The 21524-nt window shown below is 34.9% G+C and overlaps 1 protein-coding gene across 1 annotated transcript; it reads left to right on the top strand.

Annotated features, from left to right (window-relative positions):
* The first annotated feature begins 7112 nt into the window (after positions 1 to 7112).
* On the top strand, positions 7113 to 19024 carry LOC145672540 (phospholipase B1, membrane-associated-like). The gene is made up of 4 exons (XM_081741699.1): positions 7113 to 7119; positions 9561 to 9646; positions 16400 to 16628; positions 18783 to 19024. Exons 1-4 carry the CDS (start codon positions 7113 to 7115, stop codon positions 19022 to 19024), a joined length of 564 nt encoding a protein of 187 aa, XP_081597825.1.
* The last annotated feature ends 2500 nt before the right edge of the window (positions 19025 to 21524 follow it).

Consider the following 21524-nt stretch of genomic DNA (forward strand, 5'->3'; position numbering starts at 1 on the left):
AAATACGAAAATTAGAATGAGTACAGCAAAATGTTGCTAAATAAAGAAGAAAAGTTTGTTTTCGTTATATTGTTCTTATTTACAGCTCTTTTGACATGAAATTTACCACATACATCTCTCTGACGATTATACACATAGTAAGTGTTAAAAGTACCCTGCGATATCATTATCCAATTATATTCGCACAACAAGTACAAGAACAAGACTGTTATAGATATGCGACAATCATTTTGGACATGAGTGTACATGTAGAAGAAAGATTATAACAAAGGATCGTATTTATTATAATATAATTAGTAGCCTCAAAGGTACTTCCAACGTGTATGATAATTCTTTGTTTCTTTGGGTCATACCAGACCACAGGGGACTGTTCAGGTCACTGGATCTGATGGGTAAAACACACCTTGATATAACTTAATGCATCTTTAACTTACTATTCTATATTTCTGTATTGCATGGTCTCTAAGTCCTAAATAACATTAATACTTCAAAGGTACTCCTAAATTTTTGAGAACGACTAAATTCAGACCTAGTTAAAATTCGAATTTGAAGATGTCGCACTACAACTAAATGCACACAAATTTTGAAATGGCTCACCTACGTTTATTTGAATGTTACAAGTATTTTTCTTGGTGGTACGAAAGGTACAAAAATACTACAAAATTCAGAACTAGTTAAAATTCGAATATTCCTACACTTCTTTAAGAAAACTATGATTGGTCTAGGAGAGAAAGATTGAGATTTGACATACCTACACTACACCTGCACTTTTTTTTTTACTTCGCACCGCTCAATACAAATTTCTGGGTACGCGTCTGGAGAGGGCATTTGTGTTTAACATGGTTTGAGAAAAATAACTTGAATCTAAAACACACACACACATTATCTATATATATTAGTTGAAATGCCCGTTCTTAGAACATTTCTTAGGATACATGGAAAATATTTGAACCTCCTCCCTCCTTACGATACGCACTTTAATGAAAGTAGCTAGGGATGCGCACGAGTCGAGACACACTTTGTAAAATTCGAGACGAGTCGAGACAAACGTATTTCTCGACTGAAATTTTCGGGTCGAGACACGAGTCGAGTCGAGACATCTCCTAAAAATCTCGACTCGACTCGAATGTCTCGAAAATCTTTCTATAACTTTTAATATTATTTTGAAGAAAGTACTTATTCAGAAACACTCGGCACGAGAATTTCGGAAACTGCAGGACTTGTCAGGTGTTCGAGGAGTGTTGTGGTGAGTGTCTTCAACAAGTGGCAAAACTAAGGGGAAACGACGTCCAAACGTCGAGGGGTTGGGCGCCCCCACCTCATACATTTGTCCGACGCCGTAGGCTGGGCAGACTGGTAAAACAGGACAGGCAGCGAACTGCGTCGGAACCAACATCAGAGTTTAATGCTGGGCAAAGTACAAGTATGTCTGAACTAGTGTTGTAAAATTTCCGGAAATTTTGAACATGTTGGTAAAGAACCGCTTTTTTTTATTTCTTTCTTGAAAAATTGGAAAAATTGAAAAAATAAAAATATTTGCATTAGGTTAATTTTACTAGTAATCATATCTTTTTTCTTCAAACGCTTGAAAAATATAAGTTCAAAAATTTCAATATTGCCAATATTAAAAAATAGCACTCGAAAATAAAATTATTTCAATCATTATCTATATATTAAAATACTAGATTTACGCGCATATGTTTGTCCCCAGTCCTTTCGACAATGAGATTTTGAACCCACAAGTGCTAAAAACGTGAAGTTTTCATTGGTCAATTCCAAATTTTGTGTAAATTGCCCAGTTCTAATTGAATATTAAAAAAAACCGTGGCCATTAGTTCTTTATTACATTTTTAGGGGTACAGTGGAAGTACTGAATTTTTTTTAAAAAGTAAAGCATCATAAATGAGTTATATATTCCAACATCGCATAGTTGTATATAGGGGCTATATATCTCTCAGGCGTTTGTTTCATGGGCAAATTATAAGAAAACGAAGGATAACCATTTCTCCAGTCTAAGATGAATCTTCATTATTTGGGGAATTTTTTCACAATGAACTCCGTATATCTCTGACATAATTAATTGTGTGTGTAATTTATTTACTTATTACATAATGCATGCAAAAAGAAAGGAAACATTGGCCATATATGAATTAGAAATTCCAACTACAAGTGGGCTCAAATCTTGCAAACGGTGCGAAATATTGAAAAAAAAATTATCGAAAAAATTTCCCGTTTATGAAACCCCTTGCCGATTTTTATGAAGGCGTCCTTCACTTATATCTGTACAGTGGCATGCACAGATATGAGGAATGACAAGGAGATTCATGCTCATATGTGAATGATGCGCTGTGTAGAGAGCGCAGGTTCAGCTAGCTGAAAATTAATAGTCTGCCCTTATTTCTATTATGTCATTTATTCGTGAATGTGCATTAATTACAAAACTTTTACAGTTACATACAAGCATACCAACATGAAGTGTTTCTGTTGCAACAAATAGGTCTCTTGAATGAAACTGAGTTCTTAATATGCTCTTTGATCTAGTGAAGTTTTGTTATTTTAACCAAATCACTTCTTAAGAGAAAGAGCAGTAGGCAAACTTCAGTAATACTCATGCACTAAAACATATAATTACTATTATTTAATATTTTAATATACACACTTATATAAACTTTATGTACAAAATCCTGTATGTAAACAAACACATGTTTTCTAGTGCGACAGATTTTCTATTACAATCAAAATGAAAGTGACTATGTTTCTAACTTAATAACTCCTGAATCATCAGACCGACCTCCATAAAATATTCAACATAGATGAGGTTCGGGAAGATTTTTATCATTTCACTTTGAAGGTGCACCTTTAGGGAAGGGGAGAGGGGAAAATGACAAATATTAGTGTCGAATCCATAGTTTCCGGGGTCGCTGAGATGAACAGTGACACTTCCGGCCGTTTAAATAGAAATTCAGTCCCATTAGTATTCTAAGGGGGATGGTGACATGTAAAGGTAATTGAAAATTACTGGTATTAATGTCGAATTCATAGTTTTGGGGCTCCATAAGTTCATTGGTAACAGTTTTGTGCCCTTTGTGTCCAAAATGAAACGTATTCTCCCCGTGCGAAGAACGGGTATTCTGCAAGTCTGTAATAATAATGAACGGAAGATTCACACATCCAACCCTTTAATATTTTCTCGCTGCTAAAATTCACTCACTTGTGCGGTATATGCGTGTATGTGTAAATAAGATCATCTCTCTTTTTGAGTTTTTCGAAAAATATACAAAGAATAAAGAGGGATTTTACCAGAAATCAGAAAACTAAAAAGTAGAATTAAAACCTGTTGCTTTAAGTATTTTTCCGTTAGCGAAATATATTGTATATACAGTAGGACGTCGATAATCCGAACGTCAAAAATCCGAACCCGGTCCCTAGAAGCTTTTTACATTTTGTCTTAACGCTAGCGATAAACAAACAATAGTGTGTCCGTCGACGTTGAGTAAAGTCAGTGTTTTTACAAAAGTTCATTCATACACATTGTTTGTCATGTATTTTTATTTTTATTTTCTCTTAGGTCTATAAGTTTTAAGTTTGACTTACAAGATTAGTGTAATTTAGTGTACAAGCAGTTTCAGAAACATTAAATGTAAGTAGCCTTATGTTCGGTATTGTAATTACTGTATGCACTTAATAACCACTGTATCGATTGAAGAACATGCCGTACAGTATATGTAAGCCTAAATGGCATTTTTTGTTATTTTAGAAAACCCGAACTACCTGTAGTTCCAATTAGTTCGGATTTTCGACTTCCTACTGTATATGCTGCAGACATGTTACAGCAAGTAAGATTACTAGCATCAGCCCAAAAATAGTTTTAAACTATATTTTCCTGTTTTTGCCAATATTTCCGAACATTTTTTTCTAATGGATTCAAAATTTCCGGAAATTTTACATAGAACAAGGAAGATATCTCTATAAAATATGTGTTTGATTTAACATATTAACTAAAATGATTCTGGTCCCGTTATTTTAGCACTTCCCTGCCATTAAGGGGGAACTTCTTAATATTGCTCAAGATAATTTTAATGCGTCTATACTAATTAAGCTAAATAGGATTATATTTTAGTTTCTTTTGTAACCATAACTCCATTCTATCACGGTGCTAACTTTGAAGTGTTTGGATGAGTTTTGCACAAAATTTCCCTATTCTAATACAAGAAACATAAGTACTCAATTATCTTGACTCCAAACTAGTAAATACAAAACACTTTTAATTTTGAAAGCATAATATAATAAAATATTCGAAAATTTCAATTTTACTCAAATTTTCCGTTTTTTTCAAGCTCGGGAGAACCGTAAAAAAATAGTTTTTTAAACCCAAAATTTCCTTTTATCCCAGGCCTTCACAACACTAGTCTGAACACACATTGCACCGAACACTCCTAATGATGGACCTCCGCAGTCGATGATCCATTCATGTGCGAATGTTAACACCACGACATCGGCAACTACGACTGAAATAAACACGTGACCATCGCCACTGGACCTTGGCACAGTAGCAGAGCGTTGCATTGTCTGATGAATCCCGATAACTTCTTCACCATGACGATGGGAGGGTGCGAATCCTTCGGATTCCAAGGGAACAGCTCCTTGACACTTGTACTGCGAGACGGAGACAAGCGGGCTGCGGCTTAATTATTATCTGGGGAACATTCACGTGAGCATCGATATGTCTAGTGGAGCTCGAGCAAGGCACCATGACGGCCGAGGCGTATCGCACACTGCTTGCAGACTACGGACACTCCTTCATGACGATCATGTTTCCCAACGGTAGTAGTATTTTTCGACAAGATAATGCACCAAGTCACAAGGCCAGGAATGTAATGGAATGGTTCTAGGAACACAGGAGCGAGTTCCAAGTGATGTGCTGGTCCCTCGACTCGCCGGATCTGAGCCCAATCGAACACATCTGGAATGTGATTGAACGTGACGTCACGGCGCATCACCCCCTCCCCGGAATTTACGGGAATTAGGTGACCCGTGTGTCGACATACTGATAATTAGGTAGGTAGTCATAATGGTCTGGCTGATGTGTGCGTATATTTTAACTCGTACATTTTGTCTCGACTCGAATTTCGAGACGTCTCGAATCGAATTCGAGTCGAGTCGAGACACGAGTCGAGACAGAAATATATTTTCGAGTCGAGACTCGAGTCGAGACAACATTTTCTCGAGACGAGTCGAGACAGGCTTAAATCTCGACTCGACTCGACTCGTGCGCATCCCTAATAAGTTGCGCTAGAAACCCATAAGATACTCAATTTTTGGTATATATATTTATTGAGTTTTACTGTACTCTGAATGAATGATATACTTAGTACGTAGAATTTCTCTACTCGTCCCAACAACCTTCATACAGTGTTCAGGTTAAGCGTTATTTGAAAAGAAGCAAAGGAATTATTGTACTGAAAAGAAAAGCTAAAGAAGAATTTTAGGACAACCAAAAATGTAACAAAACATTGCGATCTTGGCCAATAATTAGTTTTTGCATCAGAGGTGAAAAAAGTTTTGAACTGTCCCTAAATCAAGTTTTCGTATTTTCTGAGGAATAAGCACACCATACTGAGTTAACTGATAGTTTGGGTCGGCAACACTATATGTAGTTCTCCAGATATAAGACCCACAAGAAAAATTTTTGATTGAAATATATTGGATATTTGGATCCAAAAAATAAGTGCAAAATACTGTATTTTTTATTGAAAAAAATTCACCAGAAAGAAAATCCGTTGTTTTATAACACTAACTGTTAACTATTCCATAACCATTCTAATCAATTTTTGGCGGACTATAACACCGAAGTGACACATGTTTACACCTATTGATCTATGATTTTTCTAATGTTTTCATATGAGTATTCGTTCCCAAAGTTCTTTAGTGTTCTTTGTGACCACCCTGTATATTGTCCCGGTGGTGGTTTAACCAAGTTTCTCCTATTACACGTAGAAGTAGTTGCTGTTTGGAGAAAGAAAGAAAGACAGGAAAGAAACAAATAATTGAAGACCTGAATTGCAGAACATCCCAAGTTGACCGGAGTACTTTTGTGTTTTCAGAAGAAAGACAAAAATATTATACGTGGCATGCTATTATGTTTAGCTGAAATTATTTTGTATTTTGTTATAAAAAAATTTTTTGATTTGGACTTATGTATTATGTAAGTGAATAGCCCTTAAAACATAGATACTAAAAAAAAGAAAACAAAAAATGCAAAATACGAAGAAAATGAGTGGACCTGGGGGGCCTTATGCAGAGTTGTTTTGTAGCGTGATTAGTGCACATTAAAGAGGTCGGTCGACTAACATATGTTACCTGCAGTAGTCAGGCATTTAGTATGACACTAATCATACGTCAAAACGACTCTGCGTAAGACGGGGGATGTTTTGCAAATCAGGTCGTCGATTCTTTTTTCTCTCATTCTTTATTCAACCCATATTTACTTTTTCTATATTGTCATAATTTTCTACTTTTCTTTTTCACATGATACGCAAGAGATAGGATAAGGAAAACCTAGAAAAAGTACTGTTAGGTTTCACTTTTTCCTTATGTAGTTAAACACCATGCTAAAACATTGTAGCTTCTTACCTTTATTAACTTTAATTTCAAACAATGGGTAACAAGGTTAAAGGGTAAGAATCACGCTTTGTACTTGAAACAAAGGAAAGGAAAGGAAAGGAAAAACAATAAAGAATATGGTTTTCGTTTCATCTTCTCTTTTGACAAATGACGTTAAAGTTAGCTCTTACGTACACATAACTCAAGACACAAAAGAGTTTCATATACGATTAACGTAAACAGAAAATTCATTTAGATATATTTTGTTACAGTGATATAACGCATTTTTCTTTTTCAAAGAAATTGTGCACGTGTAGATAATTAACTTTAAAGGAAACTCCCAGTTCTATGATGAGGTGTAGTTGAGTATTGCATTTTCTTTCTTTTTAATGCACTATAAGTGGTTGCTATTTAAATTTACATTACGGAAATTATGTGATCAAATAAGATTATATATATAAACTGAGCATTCAACATCTGCCCAAAGCTACTATAGTATCCTGTCAAACATGAGAGGTAAGTTTTATTAAGTGAATTTTTTCCGTATCCTAGGCGCATGTTTCTGAACCAAAACTGCCTATTTTAAACACTATACTTTAAATATACTTTTCTAAGCACAGTAAAGAGGATCCCGTTAAATGTTAATAATAGGCCTATTGTTAAGCATTACCAAGTAAAACATTAAACATAGAAGTTGAGCAGACTTTAAAGGAAATATCATTTGCTTAGTCGATGATAAGACATTTCAGGAAGGAAATGCAAGGAAATGCATAAGAATAAATCTTTTGTTGTAATCTTTGTGGTTGTATATCTTTCAATAATAAAAAGAGAGAGCCCCTCCGTGGCTAAGCGGTTAGCGTACGCGCCTTTGGCGTGGGAGGCCCGGGTTCGATTCCCGGCGGGAGCTCATGTGGTTCGGATTCCACATTAATCAGTAGGTCCACGTCTGATATAGCCTCGCTGCTGAACGGGACGTTAAACTCAACTCAACTCAACTCAACTCAATAAAAAGAGACAGAAATCAGAACAATAATTGGCTAATGTGAACAGAACTGTAAGATCGCATTGGTTTCCAATAGATTCATTTCAAGCAAGAAATGAATAAGATATTTCGTTTTCTATTGGAAATTCTTCCCATTTGTCATCAGTGTTCGTAGGATTTCTAAAGAAAATTTCCCTCGACTGACACAAAATTTTCCTTTTCCTATCAAATTTTCCGTAGTTTGTTGAGTGCCCAATTTCTATGACAGAAATTATGTAATAAGATTAATTTAGATATATGAAAGGAAGTGTCAACCACATTTGATTTTTACTTTTTGTTTTACTTTTTCCTTATTATTACTTTTTTTTTTTTTTTTTTTACAAAAGTACACAAATACACCCAGTCAACAATTGGTGTAAATTATGCTACTTTCAGAAGACAGAGTCTTATATATATATATATATATATATATATATATATATATATATATATATATATATGACTATATATATACAATTGCTATTGTGTTGGTTTGTTTTTGAAGAACGAAGAAAAATCTTAAATTCTGGTTAAGCAGCGCCAGAATTTATCTGAATTTTCACGTTGTATCGAAAAAATCCATTTTCCCTTTTTGCTAAATTTACCTACAAAATCCCTAGATTAGGAAAGTTTTCCTGAAACGGCGAACAATATTTGTCATTGCAATACAATCTGAGTGGGGATAGATATCAGCGATAGAATTGACAAACATTACGAAGTAAGAAGTGTGAAACATTGTCACTCTTAGCAATCCCATAAGAAGAGAAGAGTTTTTAGGTTGTGATTCCATGAGAACTCAAATGTCAAACCTTACATGCTTAAGAACCCTTAAGTAGACTTCGCCTCAGCAAAGTTCAAGGAGTTGAAGTTGTGATTAAATTTCAGATTTTTACGACGAGTGATGTGGTAAGAATGAACATCGAGAGTGACTGTGGTTCAAAATCAAAGACAACAAATATCTGTCACACACGTTAATTCGTTAAATAAATACTAAATGCTGTCTGGGCCTCGGACCTAAAATACATTAGAATATGTTCTGAGAGGACTTAACTGAAGAACACTACCTTCCAGTGCCATTGTGGAAAGTTGTGGCAAGTCAAATATCTCTTAGAAAAAGGGATATTCGCCACACCAAGTTCATCGAGGCAGACACCAAAGGGCACCTACAATTCCAAGTGATTGGACACTGAAATTTAGTGTAGATAACCTCAAGAATTGATTGAACAATTCCATGTGTGTTATTGTCGATGATCCTCTTCACTCCTCATCACCAACAGGCTACACAGACAGAAATTACGTACATACTAAACCTTAAACTATTGGCTGCTTTCATGTCTACGATGACCCCAGTCACCACAGTTCGTTAAATTCAATAGTTAAGATTAGATTAGTAAGCTATTAACGAATTCTGTTATTTTGTCTAATGCTTATTTTTAAATAGTTGAAAGCAAAAATCTTGGTAGTAAACATCATCGTACAGAGTTATTTACCCTTTGTAACAAAAATCCAAGCAAGTATTCCTTGTGGAATCTAGAAGGTAAAAACTGAAGAGGGGGCAGCCAAAAGCCAGACTATGATAGGTACACCGTGAGTTTACGATGAACTTTCAAAAAATATATAAATAATAGCTTAAATGAGTTGTGATGCTCTAAAACTGGGGGTCTAGGTCCTTTAGCCCGGGACCAGATAGATCCTCCTCTGCAAGTATTTGTGACCTTCATAACCGCAAGTGTACCCAAATGTTGGTTTTTGTTAAAATATTAAACAAAGATTCTGCGTTCTTATTAACGAGGAAGAAGGCATTATTTTGCGTAAGTATTGGGTACTTTTAGATAACTCTAATCCTTACGTAAATATTGTAGAATCAGTGGCTATCAATCAACTTAAAAATATACGTATTTATATCTCTTATACATTTTCTTATATTTAATTGCAGCACTGGAAGCAACGAAGTACACTTTAATGCTACTTGTAATAGTAGTGGATTTAATGCAATTGTCCGCTGATAATCAAAGAAATAGGGTAAGTTTTTGTATACACAGCGTTTTTCAAGATCTCTCCTTCAATCTGTCTGTCATAAAGAGTTATGACTACACACATAATTATAAAACGCTTAAAACTATACAACTAGAATGCAAGATTAGTATTTGTATTTAATTCCAATCAACTAAACACCTGGAATAAATGTGATTTCTTTGTTTAGATTTTGACTAATTTGGAGTTTTCTTTTCACTTTCTAACAAAATTTTGCAAACCATCCGTTGAGATTGAGAACAAAACATTTTAAACGTCGGTTACTGTAGAACAAAGAACTTGACTCTTGCTTAGATCTATACAAAGAGCTGAACATAACGAAATGAGATTACTAATTTAATATCTCAAGCTTATGCATTGTAGTTTTAAGTAAACAGGTAATAATTGCAAGGAATAATTATGGAAAGTTAAAAATTTAGCATTTGCATTGTCAGCACTAAAGACATACACGGTTAAATCTACTGCATACATCATTACTTAACTCTTTTTAAATTCAAATTCCTACGCATCTACCTTGAATCAATCTTGACCAATGGACACAATGTTTATGAAAAAATTAGTGGAATAAAAAGAAATAGAACAAAGGCACGAACACAAGGTTTTGAATGACAAATCCATTTAGTAGCTTGAAGTGAATTGATATATATTGAGCCACAGTTCTGTCTAAATGCAAAAATGAAATGAAATATTTGAGTTTTAGGTTCCACGTATATGCCGGCTAGGCTAAAGAAGACACTGACGATGAAAATGAATGAAATGGTGGAATGAAGAAAGTGAGAGAAAACGGGAGAACCCCTTGAAAACCCACGCACACGATATTTGTCCACCAGAAAGTTCACTTTGCATGAGCGGAGCATTATTATTATTATTATTATTATTATTATTATTATTATTATTATTATTATTATTATTATTATTATTATTATTATTATTATTATTATTTGTATATATATATATATATATATATATATATATATATATATATATATATATATTCGATGTTAGTGCCTAATCCATAGTCTTCGGGATCATTGAGATTAATAGCCTCATTCGTGATACTGTTAAAGTCCAAGTTCATCCCCCATCAGTATAGGGGGTGGGAAGTGGGCAGCATGTGCAAATAATCGGAAATGGTGAGGGAAGGGGGAGAGTAGGAAGAGGTAACTTTACAGATTTTTATCATTACACTCATTGGAATGCGTATTGAAGAGGGGGAGGCGGTTCAAAAGATTTTCACAAAACATGTTTTCCCCATGCGAAGAACGAACATTTCAGCTAGTATCTCATATGAAAAATATGTAGCTTGTCATTTCACATTCACGTAATGCGTTGACGGACACACGCAACAAGAAAGAAAACAATAAACTTTGTGAGAAGGAGTGGGAGGAAAATCATGTTGGTTAGAAGATGGTTTTCCAAGTGTATGACAACCTTTCGTGCTCTTGGGGCCAAGGGTCAGTTGGGTCACAAGCCTACTGTTTCAGGATGTTCAATGTCATGGATCATGAAGTCCATGACCTGTTTCCATCGAAAAAGGCACTGGGAAAGTGTTCATATGTATTAATGATTTTAAGTTTCAAGAAATTAAGGGGAAAACACCCTTTTTCAAAAGAAACGTCTATAGAATATCACTACTAAAAAGATAAGATATAAATTCTATTACGAAAGAAATAAATTTTAAGAATAAGCCTAAGACAATACCAGCCAATATTATTCACAATAGATTTTTGGTTAATTATGTGGTGATATTACGTTGAAACAAGAATTTTAAATATTTTGCAGGGCTTAGGTTTTTACAATAGGTCGTACGATTTTTGGGACATTGGCACATCTCGTTAGCTATGCCATTTTATGCATATTCTGGTTTTTATACTCACATTATGCAAACGTCCCAAAAGTATGGCGTTGCAGAAAAATGTAACACAACCAAAGTAAAAAGAAAGAAAAGAAAGAAAAAGAAAGAAAGAAAAGAAAGAAGATGTTATAATCCTCTCCTATTTTAAACTATAAATAGACAAAGATAGAACTAGTAAAAATGTGCGTGAACCTGACTAAAACCATTTCCAGAAATCGAAAATAAACCATCACAGATCATTTGTTCATCATTGTTCACATAAATTTCGTTTGTTCTCGATTGTAAACCATTTATACCACACACGGTGCCAACTTCATGTAGTAGAACCTATTGTCGGAAATCGAAAATAACACATATTGATAATTTGCTCATCATTTGTTCACGACTGTTCACATAACATTTTCGTTTGTTCATGATCTGTAAACAGTTTATACAAATAACAAAGTAGGCGGTGCCAATTTCACGTAGCAGAATCCATTTTCTGAAAGCAAAAATAAACCTTGCAGATTGTTTATACAAGATTGTTCACATAAAAGTTTCGTTTGCTCACGATTTATAAACACCTAAAGAAATGAGATAAGACTTTAGACTGCTGTACTCTAAATTCAATGATAATAATAATTTTTACTTTTTCCAATGCTCTTTTTTGATTTCATGCTACTTTCAATAATTGATCTTATTTTTATTATCAATTTTCTTATCAAATTGGTTATCAATTTTCTTTAATTTTCAAAATCAATTTCTTTTATTTGAATATTGTAAGTTTATTCTAAGGTGTAAGTCAATCAAAATTAAAGTAGAAATTACAATTTACGAGTAAAAAATGTGTTGTACGATTCAGTTTGATAAAGAGTTGAGTCCGGACTCAAATGATTGAGAGTGGCGTAAAAACGCGATTTCCGTGCAATTTTGAAACTTCGTTGCTAAGTTCATAATCATATTATCAAATTTGAAATTATTATGTTTTGTTACAAAAAAATATTTTCATTCCATGTCACTAGAGATATCATACTTCAAACTTCGCAAAAGAAAAGTACAACATTTCAAATATTTTAAAAAAAGTAATAAAAATTGTAAACAGCACGCATTAACCTTCTTACTTTAATTACAGTAAGTATAATGCCACATATAATTACAATAAAAAATGAACTTTGATATTTCACTCCTTCATTACAAACTGCAGTTCGAAAAAGTGGAATTTGTTAAATTTCGATAGTAAACTTAGGGAATAATTTTCACCTATTACGGTTTAATTTAAGGCTTTTCATGCTAAGGGATAAAATTAAAGAACAGTCATACTGAAGAAAACGGTGCTCGTTGCCAATACTTTTGTATAGTTCAGTCCTAAGATATAAGCTGACGTCTACAAAGTCACTAACTAGTAAGTAGCAGCCGATGCTCAACAAAAATGGCCGCTGTTTATACACGAGTTGCGGTTAAACTTTTTACATGAATAGTATATAAAAATAAAATGAATTAGAAAATGGTCAAGTAACCCTCATTGGATCACTTCATATGGATACTTAACTACATATTTATCAATACGTAATACAAATTCATTTTGAGAAAGAAAGATAGGACATTTATTAAAACTTGAAGAAGCAGTAAATAAAATCAAATAATAAAAAATCACCTTCTTTCAACAAAAATAGTAGAATAATTTCCCTCAGAAACCAATGAACTGAAGAACAAGTATGGCACAGGTACTTAGCAGTATCATTTTATGAAGCAAACTGCATAGGTGTTGAAGAGTCTAACATGTTAAGATTAGAAACTCTAGTTAGTAATTGACGACATAATAACCAAGGAAACTTAAACACGAGCAAATGAAAAGAAGGAGAATATTATTTTTCTTTGAAAAATATAATGCTTTAATTTAATTTTTGTGTTTAATTTAAGTTTAGAACTATTCTATTTCAATATTTATATATAGAGATACTTTCAAGAAATGTCACATTATTATTATCATTATTTGTTAGTTAATTATATTTTTCGTCCTTCATATTTCATTCTTCTAAGAAAGACGAAAAGAAAGAAATAATATAAGAACACTATGTGTTGTACACGCATTGGCGTAACGAGGAAAGGAGGTGGGCGGATAAGGGCCATTTTTCGCCCATCAGACAACTGACAAATGAAGTGTCCGATTCTGACAAGTTTGCAATGTATTTGTATACTAGAAGATATGTTGCATATGTAAAGAAAATAGATACGCGATAAAGAAAATAGTAAGTCATAGAAATGAGTGCCCAAAAAGAGTTCGTTTCAGCGTTTTGCGACATTTTGGTAATGTTTGCTGTCTTTGATGGAGGCTTTTAGGAAGAAGGGGTCGATGAACCAAAATAAATCTGACTCGTCATAATATAACGCTGTGTAACCTTTGATATGAGTACTAATTGATTTTGGTTCAGTGTGTCCTTCTACCTATTAGAGAACAAAATGTATTGCGTGAGAGTATATAGCGATGACTACCGTTCATACGCTGTAATGTACGAGTTCAACTGGAGACTCCAGCTCTGATGTTATTTACCGATTGTGACTGAAAATACATGCTCACCATGTCAATAAAATATATAAAGAAAATGTATTGTTTGCGCGGATGTGTGTGTAGGGCAGCAAAAATAGAGACAGCACGTTATGGAGTATTGAGAAAGCGTGTCATTTCTGAAAGTGGTATGAGTAAAGGTGCGAGCAGGAAAACCAGTCGCAGAATGGCATGAATTTCTCATATATATATATATATATATATATATATATATATATATATCGAAGAATCATACATACCACACGTCAATGAAGTACCTATGGGAATTCATTGATACGCTATATTGCAATACTAAGGGAAAGATGAAAAACAACGACCAACAATAACTACCTGATGTATCCGATCCAAGTTAATACATACCCATACCCACAAACACCCCCACCCCCATATATATATATATATATATATATATATATAGCCAATCTTACACTCACGAGCACTTAAGTGACGAAGGTATGTACTCTCTGTACATACATCATGACGATGCTTCTGTTCTCCGAGTTCAGTTACGATCACGACACATAAAATTTAAAACCTATAATATTTGGATCAAAACAGAGCAAAGCAACATCGCACACATACAATGGTACTGTCAATGTAAAGTAGGCCTCGGGTCGTTAGATGTTGTGCGCATGTTGCTTCCGTACTATGGTTTCTGGCTTACTGGCGCCACAATTCCACCGCAGTTAAGAAACCAAGTCTAGAATATACTCACACACTACAAGATGGCGCCTGCAAGATGGTCCAGTGGCGATTCGGATGACGACAGCAAGCACGATGCCTAATCTGCAAACTAGCTACAAGTGTCTTCAGCTGTCTGATTATTATCTATGCTTGATTATTTCCGATGTAATATATTGATCTCATAGTCGTAGTAGACTTCATTCTTCTTATTCTTGCCGTTAGTGTTATATTTACTATTGCTTTCTCGGATTACAACTCATGACATTAGTGTTTACGTTCCATCATTAACACACGACTTACCTCTTTGTTTATTTTTTTTACCTCTCACTTATAGCGCTTTCCGTTAAAATATATTTGTTTTCTTATTTTTATGAGGTATACTATTGAAAACCATGCATTTCACATCTCGGGCCTGATGGGCGAAAAATGGCCCTTATCAGCCCACCTCCTTTTGCTGGAAGGGACCATAGACTCATGCTTTTGAGAATTGACATAACCTTCAAACAGTATTCTACGAGGTACCGTAAGTATTCTAGGGGACCTGACCGCTCTATTTACATCAATGGAACTCATCCGAACTTCACTAAATTTGACGCAACAGTAGAGCTTGATGAGCGTAGTAAGAATATGAAATATTAACGCGAATTGGCCATTGGTTAGAGTTTGGAGTTATTTGAGTAAGTCCAAATCACCAGTTTCGAGGGTTAATAACTCGAGGACCAAAAGTTATCGAACTACAATAATTATGTTAAATTCTCATTAGGCTTATGAAGCTGTACCACCATGCGAAATTTTGTCAAGTGCAGGCCTTTATTTCCCGAGTTATTGATTATAAAATGGGGCTTGGGTTTACTTTGATTCAAATTTCAATTTTGATTTTCAGTAACTCTGAAAGCAAACGCATATCTACTAAGCTCGTCAAGGTACAATGACAAATCTGATTAATATCGGATGAGTTTAAACGATCACGTACAATTCATGAACTATGTTTTACAGCTATACTCTTCAATGTTTCAAAAGTGATTCCTGACGTTTGGAATGTGATTTCTGACGTCAAGATAAGACAAAAAGTATAAACCAACCTGGGTGCAGAAATACGTCATTTCGGAGTTACAGGCTACCGAAAACATAAGGAAAATGAACTTTAAAGGTCCATAGCTCCAATACTATGGGACCTACCGTAGTCGGGTCAAGACTTCACTTGGAAACTAATATGTAACGTATCCAAATATCCATGTTTCAGAATCCTAAGGTACTCACGCAACATTTTTTATAGAAGGAGTATACAATAAATACAACTTGAAGTACTCACCAACTACCTCTATAAAACTTGTTGCGGAAGTACTTCATAATTCTGAAACATGGATACGACACATATTAGTTCCTAAGTGAAGTCTTGATCCGTCTACAGTAGGTAAGTCCCATAGTATTGGAGCTATGGACTTTTAAAGCTATTTTTATCGTGTTTTCGGCAGTCGATAACTCCGAAATGACGTATTTCTGGACCCAGGTTAGTCTATACTTTTTGTCTTATTTGGTGTCAAGAATCACTCCCAAACGTCAATGTTGTTTTGAAACACCCTGCATAATGTTTTGTTTGAAATCGGTAATTATAACTTTAATAATACATTTTCCATTATTTGACAATTTTGTTTAGGTAAATGGCAGAAATAGAAGATTTCAACAGCGTATTCCTGCATCCTATCCATTTCCATGTAAAATTGTAAAATCCAATGAAACTCCAACAAGCGTTCATCGCCTTCGTCCCAGTGACATTAAAGTTATAGGAGCAATCGGCGATAGTATGATAGCTGGAAATAGTGCATTCGGAGCTATATTTCCCTTTTCTAATTTAGTTGAATATACGGGTGTTTCATTTGCTGCAGGTAAATTACATTCTTTATGATAACCCTTTTTTCAAGTGCTAAAATTATACTTCTGTAATGTACGTAGTTTGTGATTTACCTTTTTTTGTGTTTCGTTACTAATACATTTGACCATGCAAATTTGTTTGTAAAATTGTGTAGATGTGAAACATTGCGGCATATAGTAAAGCTGCAGAAAATATAGGGCTACTGTAAATGATTCGCTCTTTTCAAATGGTTATATTTAAAAAAAAAATATTACACGTACAAATATGAGAGAAATATGAAAATGACCGCAAACTCACCCAAGTTTTTGGCACCGTTTACAAACGTTCTTCTCCGTGATCTCTTTTGCACTACTATAGGGTGGCGCCGAGCCGACTGACACAATTCACACTTGATTATTGCGCAGATGTAATAACTTATACTGGTTGGCGGGATAGGAACCAAAAGAGGAAAGAACACCACGATATATGGTTAGTCGCAATGGAACATTGGAGTGCAAAATATCGTGTTACCTCAGTTTGTAGTTATTACGAAACTAAATCTGTGTCAGAAATGCAATGTTTTGGTCAACATAGTAAAGCTTCGTCTCGTACCATGTTGGCTCGGGTGAAGAAGATTGAAGAGACTAGTAGTGTGTTGGATGTGAAACATAGAGCTCCAAGAACAGTGTGAACTCCTGAGAACGTGAATAGACATCTCGATAAATTTCAATAGTGCTGCTCCAGATTTTATTTTAAAAAAATATTGCAATACTTGCAAGTTTTTACTCGAATAGCAAACCTCAACTGAGTTTTAGGAAATATGAGCAAAACTTTCAATCGAAAAATGGGTCCATATCTTTGGATGCTTCATTTTATTATTATAAATTTATATTTGAATAAAACTATGTTCTAAAGAAAATAGGGTTGGAATGGAAAGATAGAAGACTCATAAGAAACTTATACATGAACCAACAAGTAAGTGTTAGGATAGGGGTAGAACTAACGGAAGAGAGTGCAATTGGAAGGGGAGTTCGACAAGGATGCTGCCTCTCGCAGACACTATTTAATGTCTATCTAGAAGAGATAGTGAAAAAGAGTTTACATGATGATGACGGCATTTAGGTAGGAGGTAGAATGATTAAATGCATAAGATTTGCAGACGATATGGCGCTTGTTGCAGAATCTGAAAAGGAAATCAATAAAATGTTAGAAAACCTGAGGATGGGCTTTGAAGAATATGGGATGAAAATAAATGTTAGAAAGACAAAAACCATGGTGATTGGAACGAAGAGGTCTATGTCAAATATAAAAGTGGGAGGGGAGAAAATAGAACAAGTGAATAGTTTTAGATATCTGGGTAGTATTCTTAGTAATGGCATGAAGTGCGAAATAAAAGCAAGGATAGGAATGGCAAAGAAACTTCTAGAAGGAAGAAAAGTCTGTCTTGTGGGACCTTGAATAAAGAGTTGAGAAAAAGAATTATAAAATGCTTTGTATGGAGTATTGTACTGTATTGCGCGGAAACGTGGGCATTATGTAAAAGTGACGAAAAAAATACAGTAAGCCTTCGAAATGTAGATGTGGAGAAGAATGGAAAGAATTAGTTAGGTCGAGTGGAAAACGAATGAGAGGGTGTTAGAAATGTTGGGGGAGAAAGGAACACGATATTCTTAAGAAGAGGAAGAGAAATTGGTTGGGACATTATCTAAGAAGAAATTGTATCATGAGAGACGTCCTAGAGGGTATGGTGGCGGAAAAGAGAGGGAGAGGGCGAAGGAGACTACAGTTAATGGATGATATAAAAACAGAAATATCATACGTCAAGAGGAAGAGGTTAGCGGAGGACCGTGGAGCATGGAAGCTTCTCAGCTGCTCCAAGTGACCTGCCAGTGAGGGCAGAAAACCTATGATGATGATGTTCTAAAACTAAGAAAATTTTCTCCAAACAAGCGAGTCCAAATTTTCAACAGTCAGCAAAATTGATAAATAATACAGTGGCTTTAAAACTGGATTTCTCAGCAATTTTGGAAGTCTGAGGCATAGTTCATTTGCAACGTACCATTAAAACTCAAAGTGGTGTAGTTGAAAGAAATTTCTTTACATAGCTATAGAATACTAGTAACAATATGTTTAGTTATTTTCAATATTGGTTGAATGTCATTGTAAATTATAAATTTATAACTTTTAGGTGGAGCAAAAACATGGCGAGAATACCTAACGCTTCCTAATATATTAAAGGTATTTAACCCTCAGTTAGTAGGATATTCAAAGCACAATGAGTGGTTACTTCAAACTGCAGAAGCTTTGAATTTAGCTAAGTCTGCTTACCTTAGTGGGGACGCATTGCTTCAAGCCAAACTTATAGTACAGAGGATCAAGAACAATCAGAGAATAGACTTTTATAACGACTGGAAGGTTAGTGTTCCTTAGTTCATATATTTGTTTTTAAACTTTAGGACCATATAGGATAGTATTGATGGTTTTCTCTTTCTCATAAATTTCTCGTTCTTTTAAATTCAATTATCAGGAGTAAACACCATGATTATCAATTCATTTGAGCACTAAATATCGAAACATTTGATTCTTCTTGAGAGAAATATCATAGTGACGATTTCTCTATGTTAAACGTGTTAACGTGTTTATAAACAAATAATAAAACATAATTAACTATAGAAACTTGCTCAAAGTACAACTTAAAAATAACAGCCTTACTTTCATGATATCGCTTGTGCTTCAGTCCACTACTACTTCTAGCGGATAAAAAATTCTTTTAAGTACATCGCAACAGCAATACGTGCAACTCCCCTATACTAAATGCTACGAGAGTCGTGAAAGAGTTGCAAAGCAACACGTCCCAAATAAGAGACAAGTTCCCTGGTCTTGGTTGGAGAACCTCCAAGTTTTCTGCTCAGTCGGACAAAGAGGGAAGCTACCTTATCTGCAGAGAGAGAAGCAATTTTGGTGATTGCCTGGAAAACAGTTAAAACTGTAAGCAGACGATAAATCTATTGCTTCCGTCTAAAACAAATTAATTGTTTCTAGTATATCTTATTATGTTTACTAGTGATTATTCTTCAATAAATGTTTTCCCCATGTAAAAGGAAGAATATAATACTTAAATTGCAATATTTTATGTTGTCCACTATGTTCCTATGATACTATAACGGTAACCAAGAAAGTTCTGTCACTTTTTCACTCACTACCTCCGAACATCGATATGTCACCTAAAACGTACCTGGAAGATCAAAAATAGTCCCCATCATTATTGAATCGTTTTGGAAGGCCATGGATTTTATCGCGGTAGAAATTGGTGGGCCGTGAAGCAAAGAAGGTATCAAGTGCATTTTGCACATCTACTAGGGATTTGAACTGGCGTCCTCTAAGGTGATTGTAAAAGGAATGCAACAGGTGATAATTGGATGCCGCAATGTCCGGGGAGTATAGCGGGTAAAATACTGTTTCCCATCCAAGGCGTAGAATGGTGTCCCGGTCATCCTAACCACATGGGGCTTAGCGTTGTCCTGTAACAGCAGAACCCCTTTGCAATTCAGAAGTGATGCTTCCAGATTTTTGAGGTTTTCTTGAACACGGCTAATCTGCTGACAATACACAGTTGCATTGATGCTCTGACGAACTGGTAGCGGTTCCCGATGCACAATTCCGCAGGCAGTCCACCAAACACACAGGAGGACCTTCGTGTGGTGCAGTGCTGGTTTCGGCTGTTTCGGAACCGGTTCATGGGATGCTTGTAATATACCATTACAGTTGAAAGTAATGGCAATTTTTTTTTACGCACCCTGTACCTAGCAATTTTTTTTTTAATTCAATTTCGGTTTAGTTACACAATTTACTTACTCTCTTTACTTCGAATTAAATATAATAAACCCAAAGGTTTTGTTAGTAACCATATTCCCACTGTATAATATATTTATTTATATTTTGATTGAGTGTAAATCCCATTTACGGATATATAACTTGAATAGTTACAAGGTTTACCATTCTGACGTCATACCAAAACATAGTTCCGTTATTGGATATAAATCTCCTTAATTTCAGACCAATGTAGATTTTGGCCAGGTACCTAATCTTTCCCTCACCCCCTCTCACTAGTCCATAGTCACTTTCAGATCCGGTTATATCTGGATTTGCCAAATTTCCATTCGCTTTGTAATTTCCGCGGCTAAAGTTTTCTTTCTGATTGGAGGAATTCTCTTACCTCTGGCTTTTTCGGCGCAATGTTATCAGAATAATCGAAGACGCTATGAGAGGCGTAGCTTGTGACGTTGATTGACACATTTTGATGGGAAGAAGCTGACATGTTAAGGAAAATCCAGGTAACATTAACTTATTTGCATAGATAAACGTCGTGTGATCAATCAGAAGCCAGGAAATCCATATTTTTGTTGAAAGAACTGTAAAATCAGGGGAAAATATCTGATTCAGGATTTCGGTTTGCAGGAAGCCATGTTTGCTGCCCAGATAGGATAGACAGTATAGGAAAGTGATTTTTTTTTTTTTATCTTTTCAAACTCAAGTAGGGATTAGGGAAATTACGACCTGTTTGGTGCATGTTGTTCGTGTATTAAGTAAATGTGACTTTCTATTATTTATTCAGTAATCGCATGTACGTAGGTTTGATGGTTGTAAAGTGAATAATAATAATGGCAGCTTAAGTTAGCTTAAAAGGGCTCCTATCCCCTTTTCCAAATTGAACCAGTTCTAGCGGGGGAATGGGTTAGTTATTGTTCGTTTTAGGGCCTTTTCCCCTTTCAGGGGAAGGGTCCCTCCACAAACCTCGTTAAGGTGCCCCCAGGGCATCAATTTTTGGCAATCATTATGTAAACAATTGGTCAGGTCAATTAGACCTAGTGTTACCTTTCTCATTTTTGACCCCCTTTAAATTAAATAGAGCCGACTGTATATATCGACG

This window comes from Thermobia domestica, chromosome 16 (assembly GCF_964235325.1).
Source record: "Thermobia domestica chromosome 16, izTheDome1.hap1.1, whole genome shotgun sequence".
Lineage (NCBI taxonomy): Eukaryota > Metazoa > Arthropoda > Insecta > Zygentoma > Lepismatidae > Thermobia > Thermobia domestica.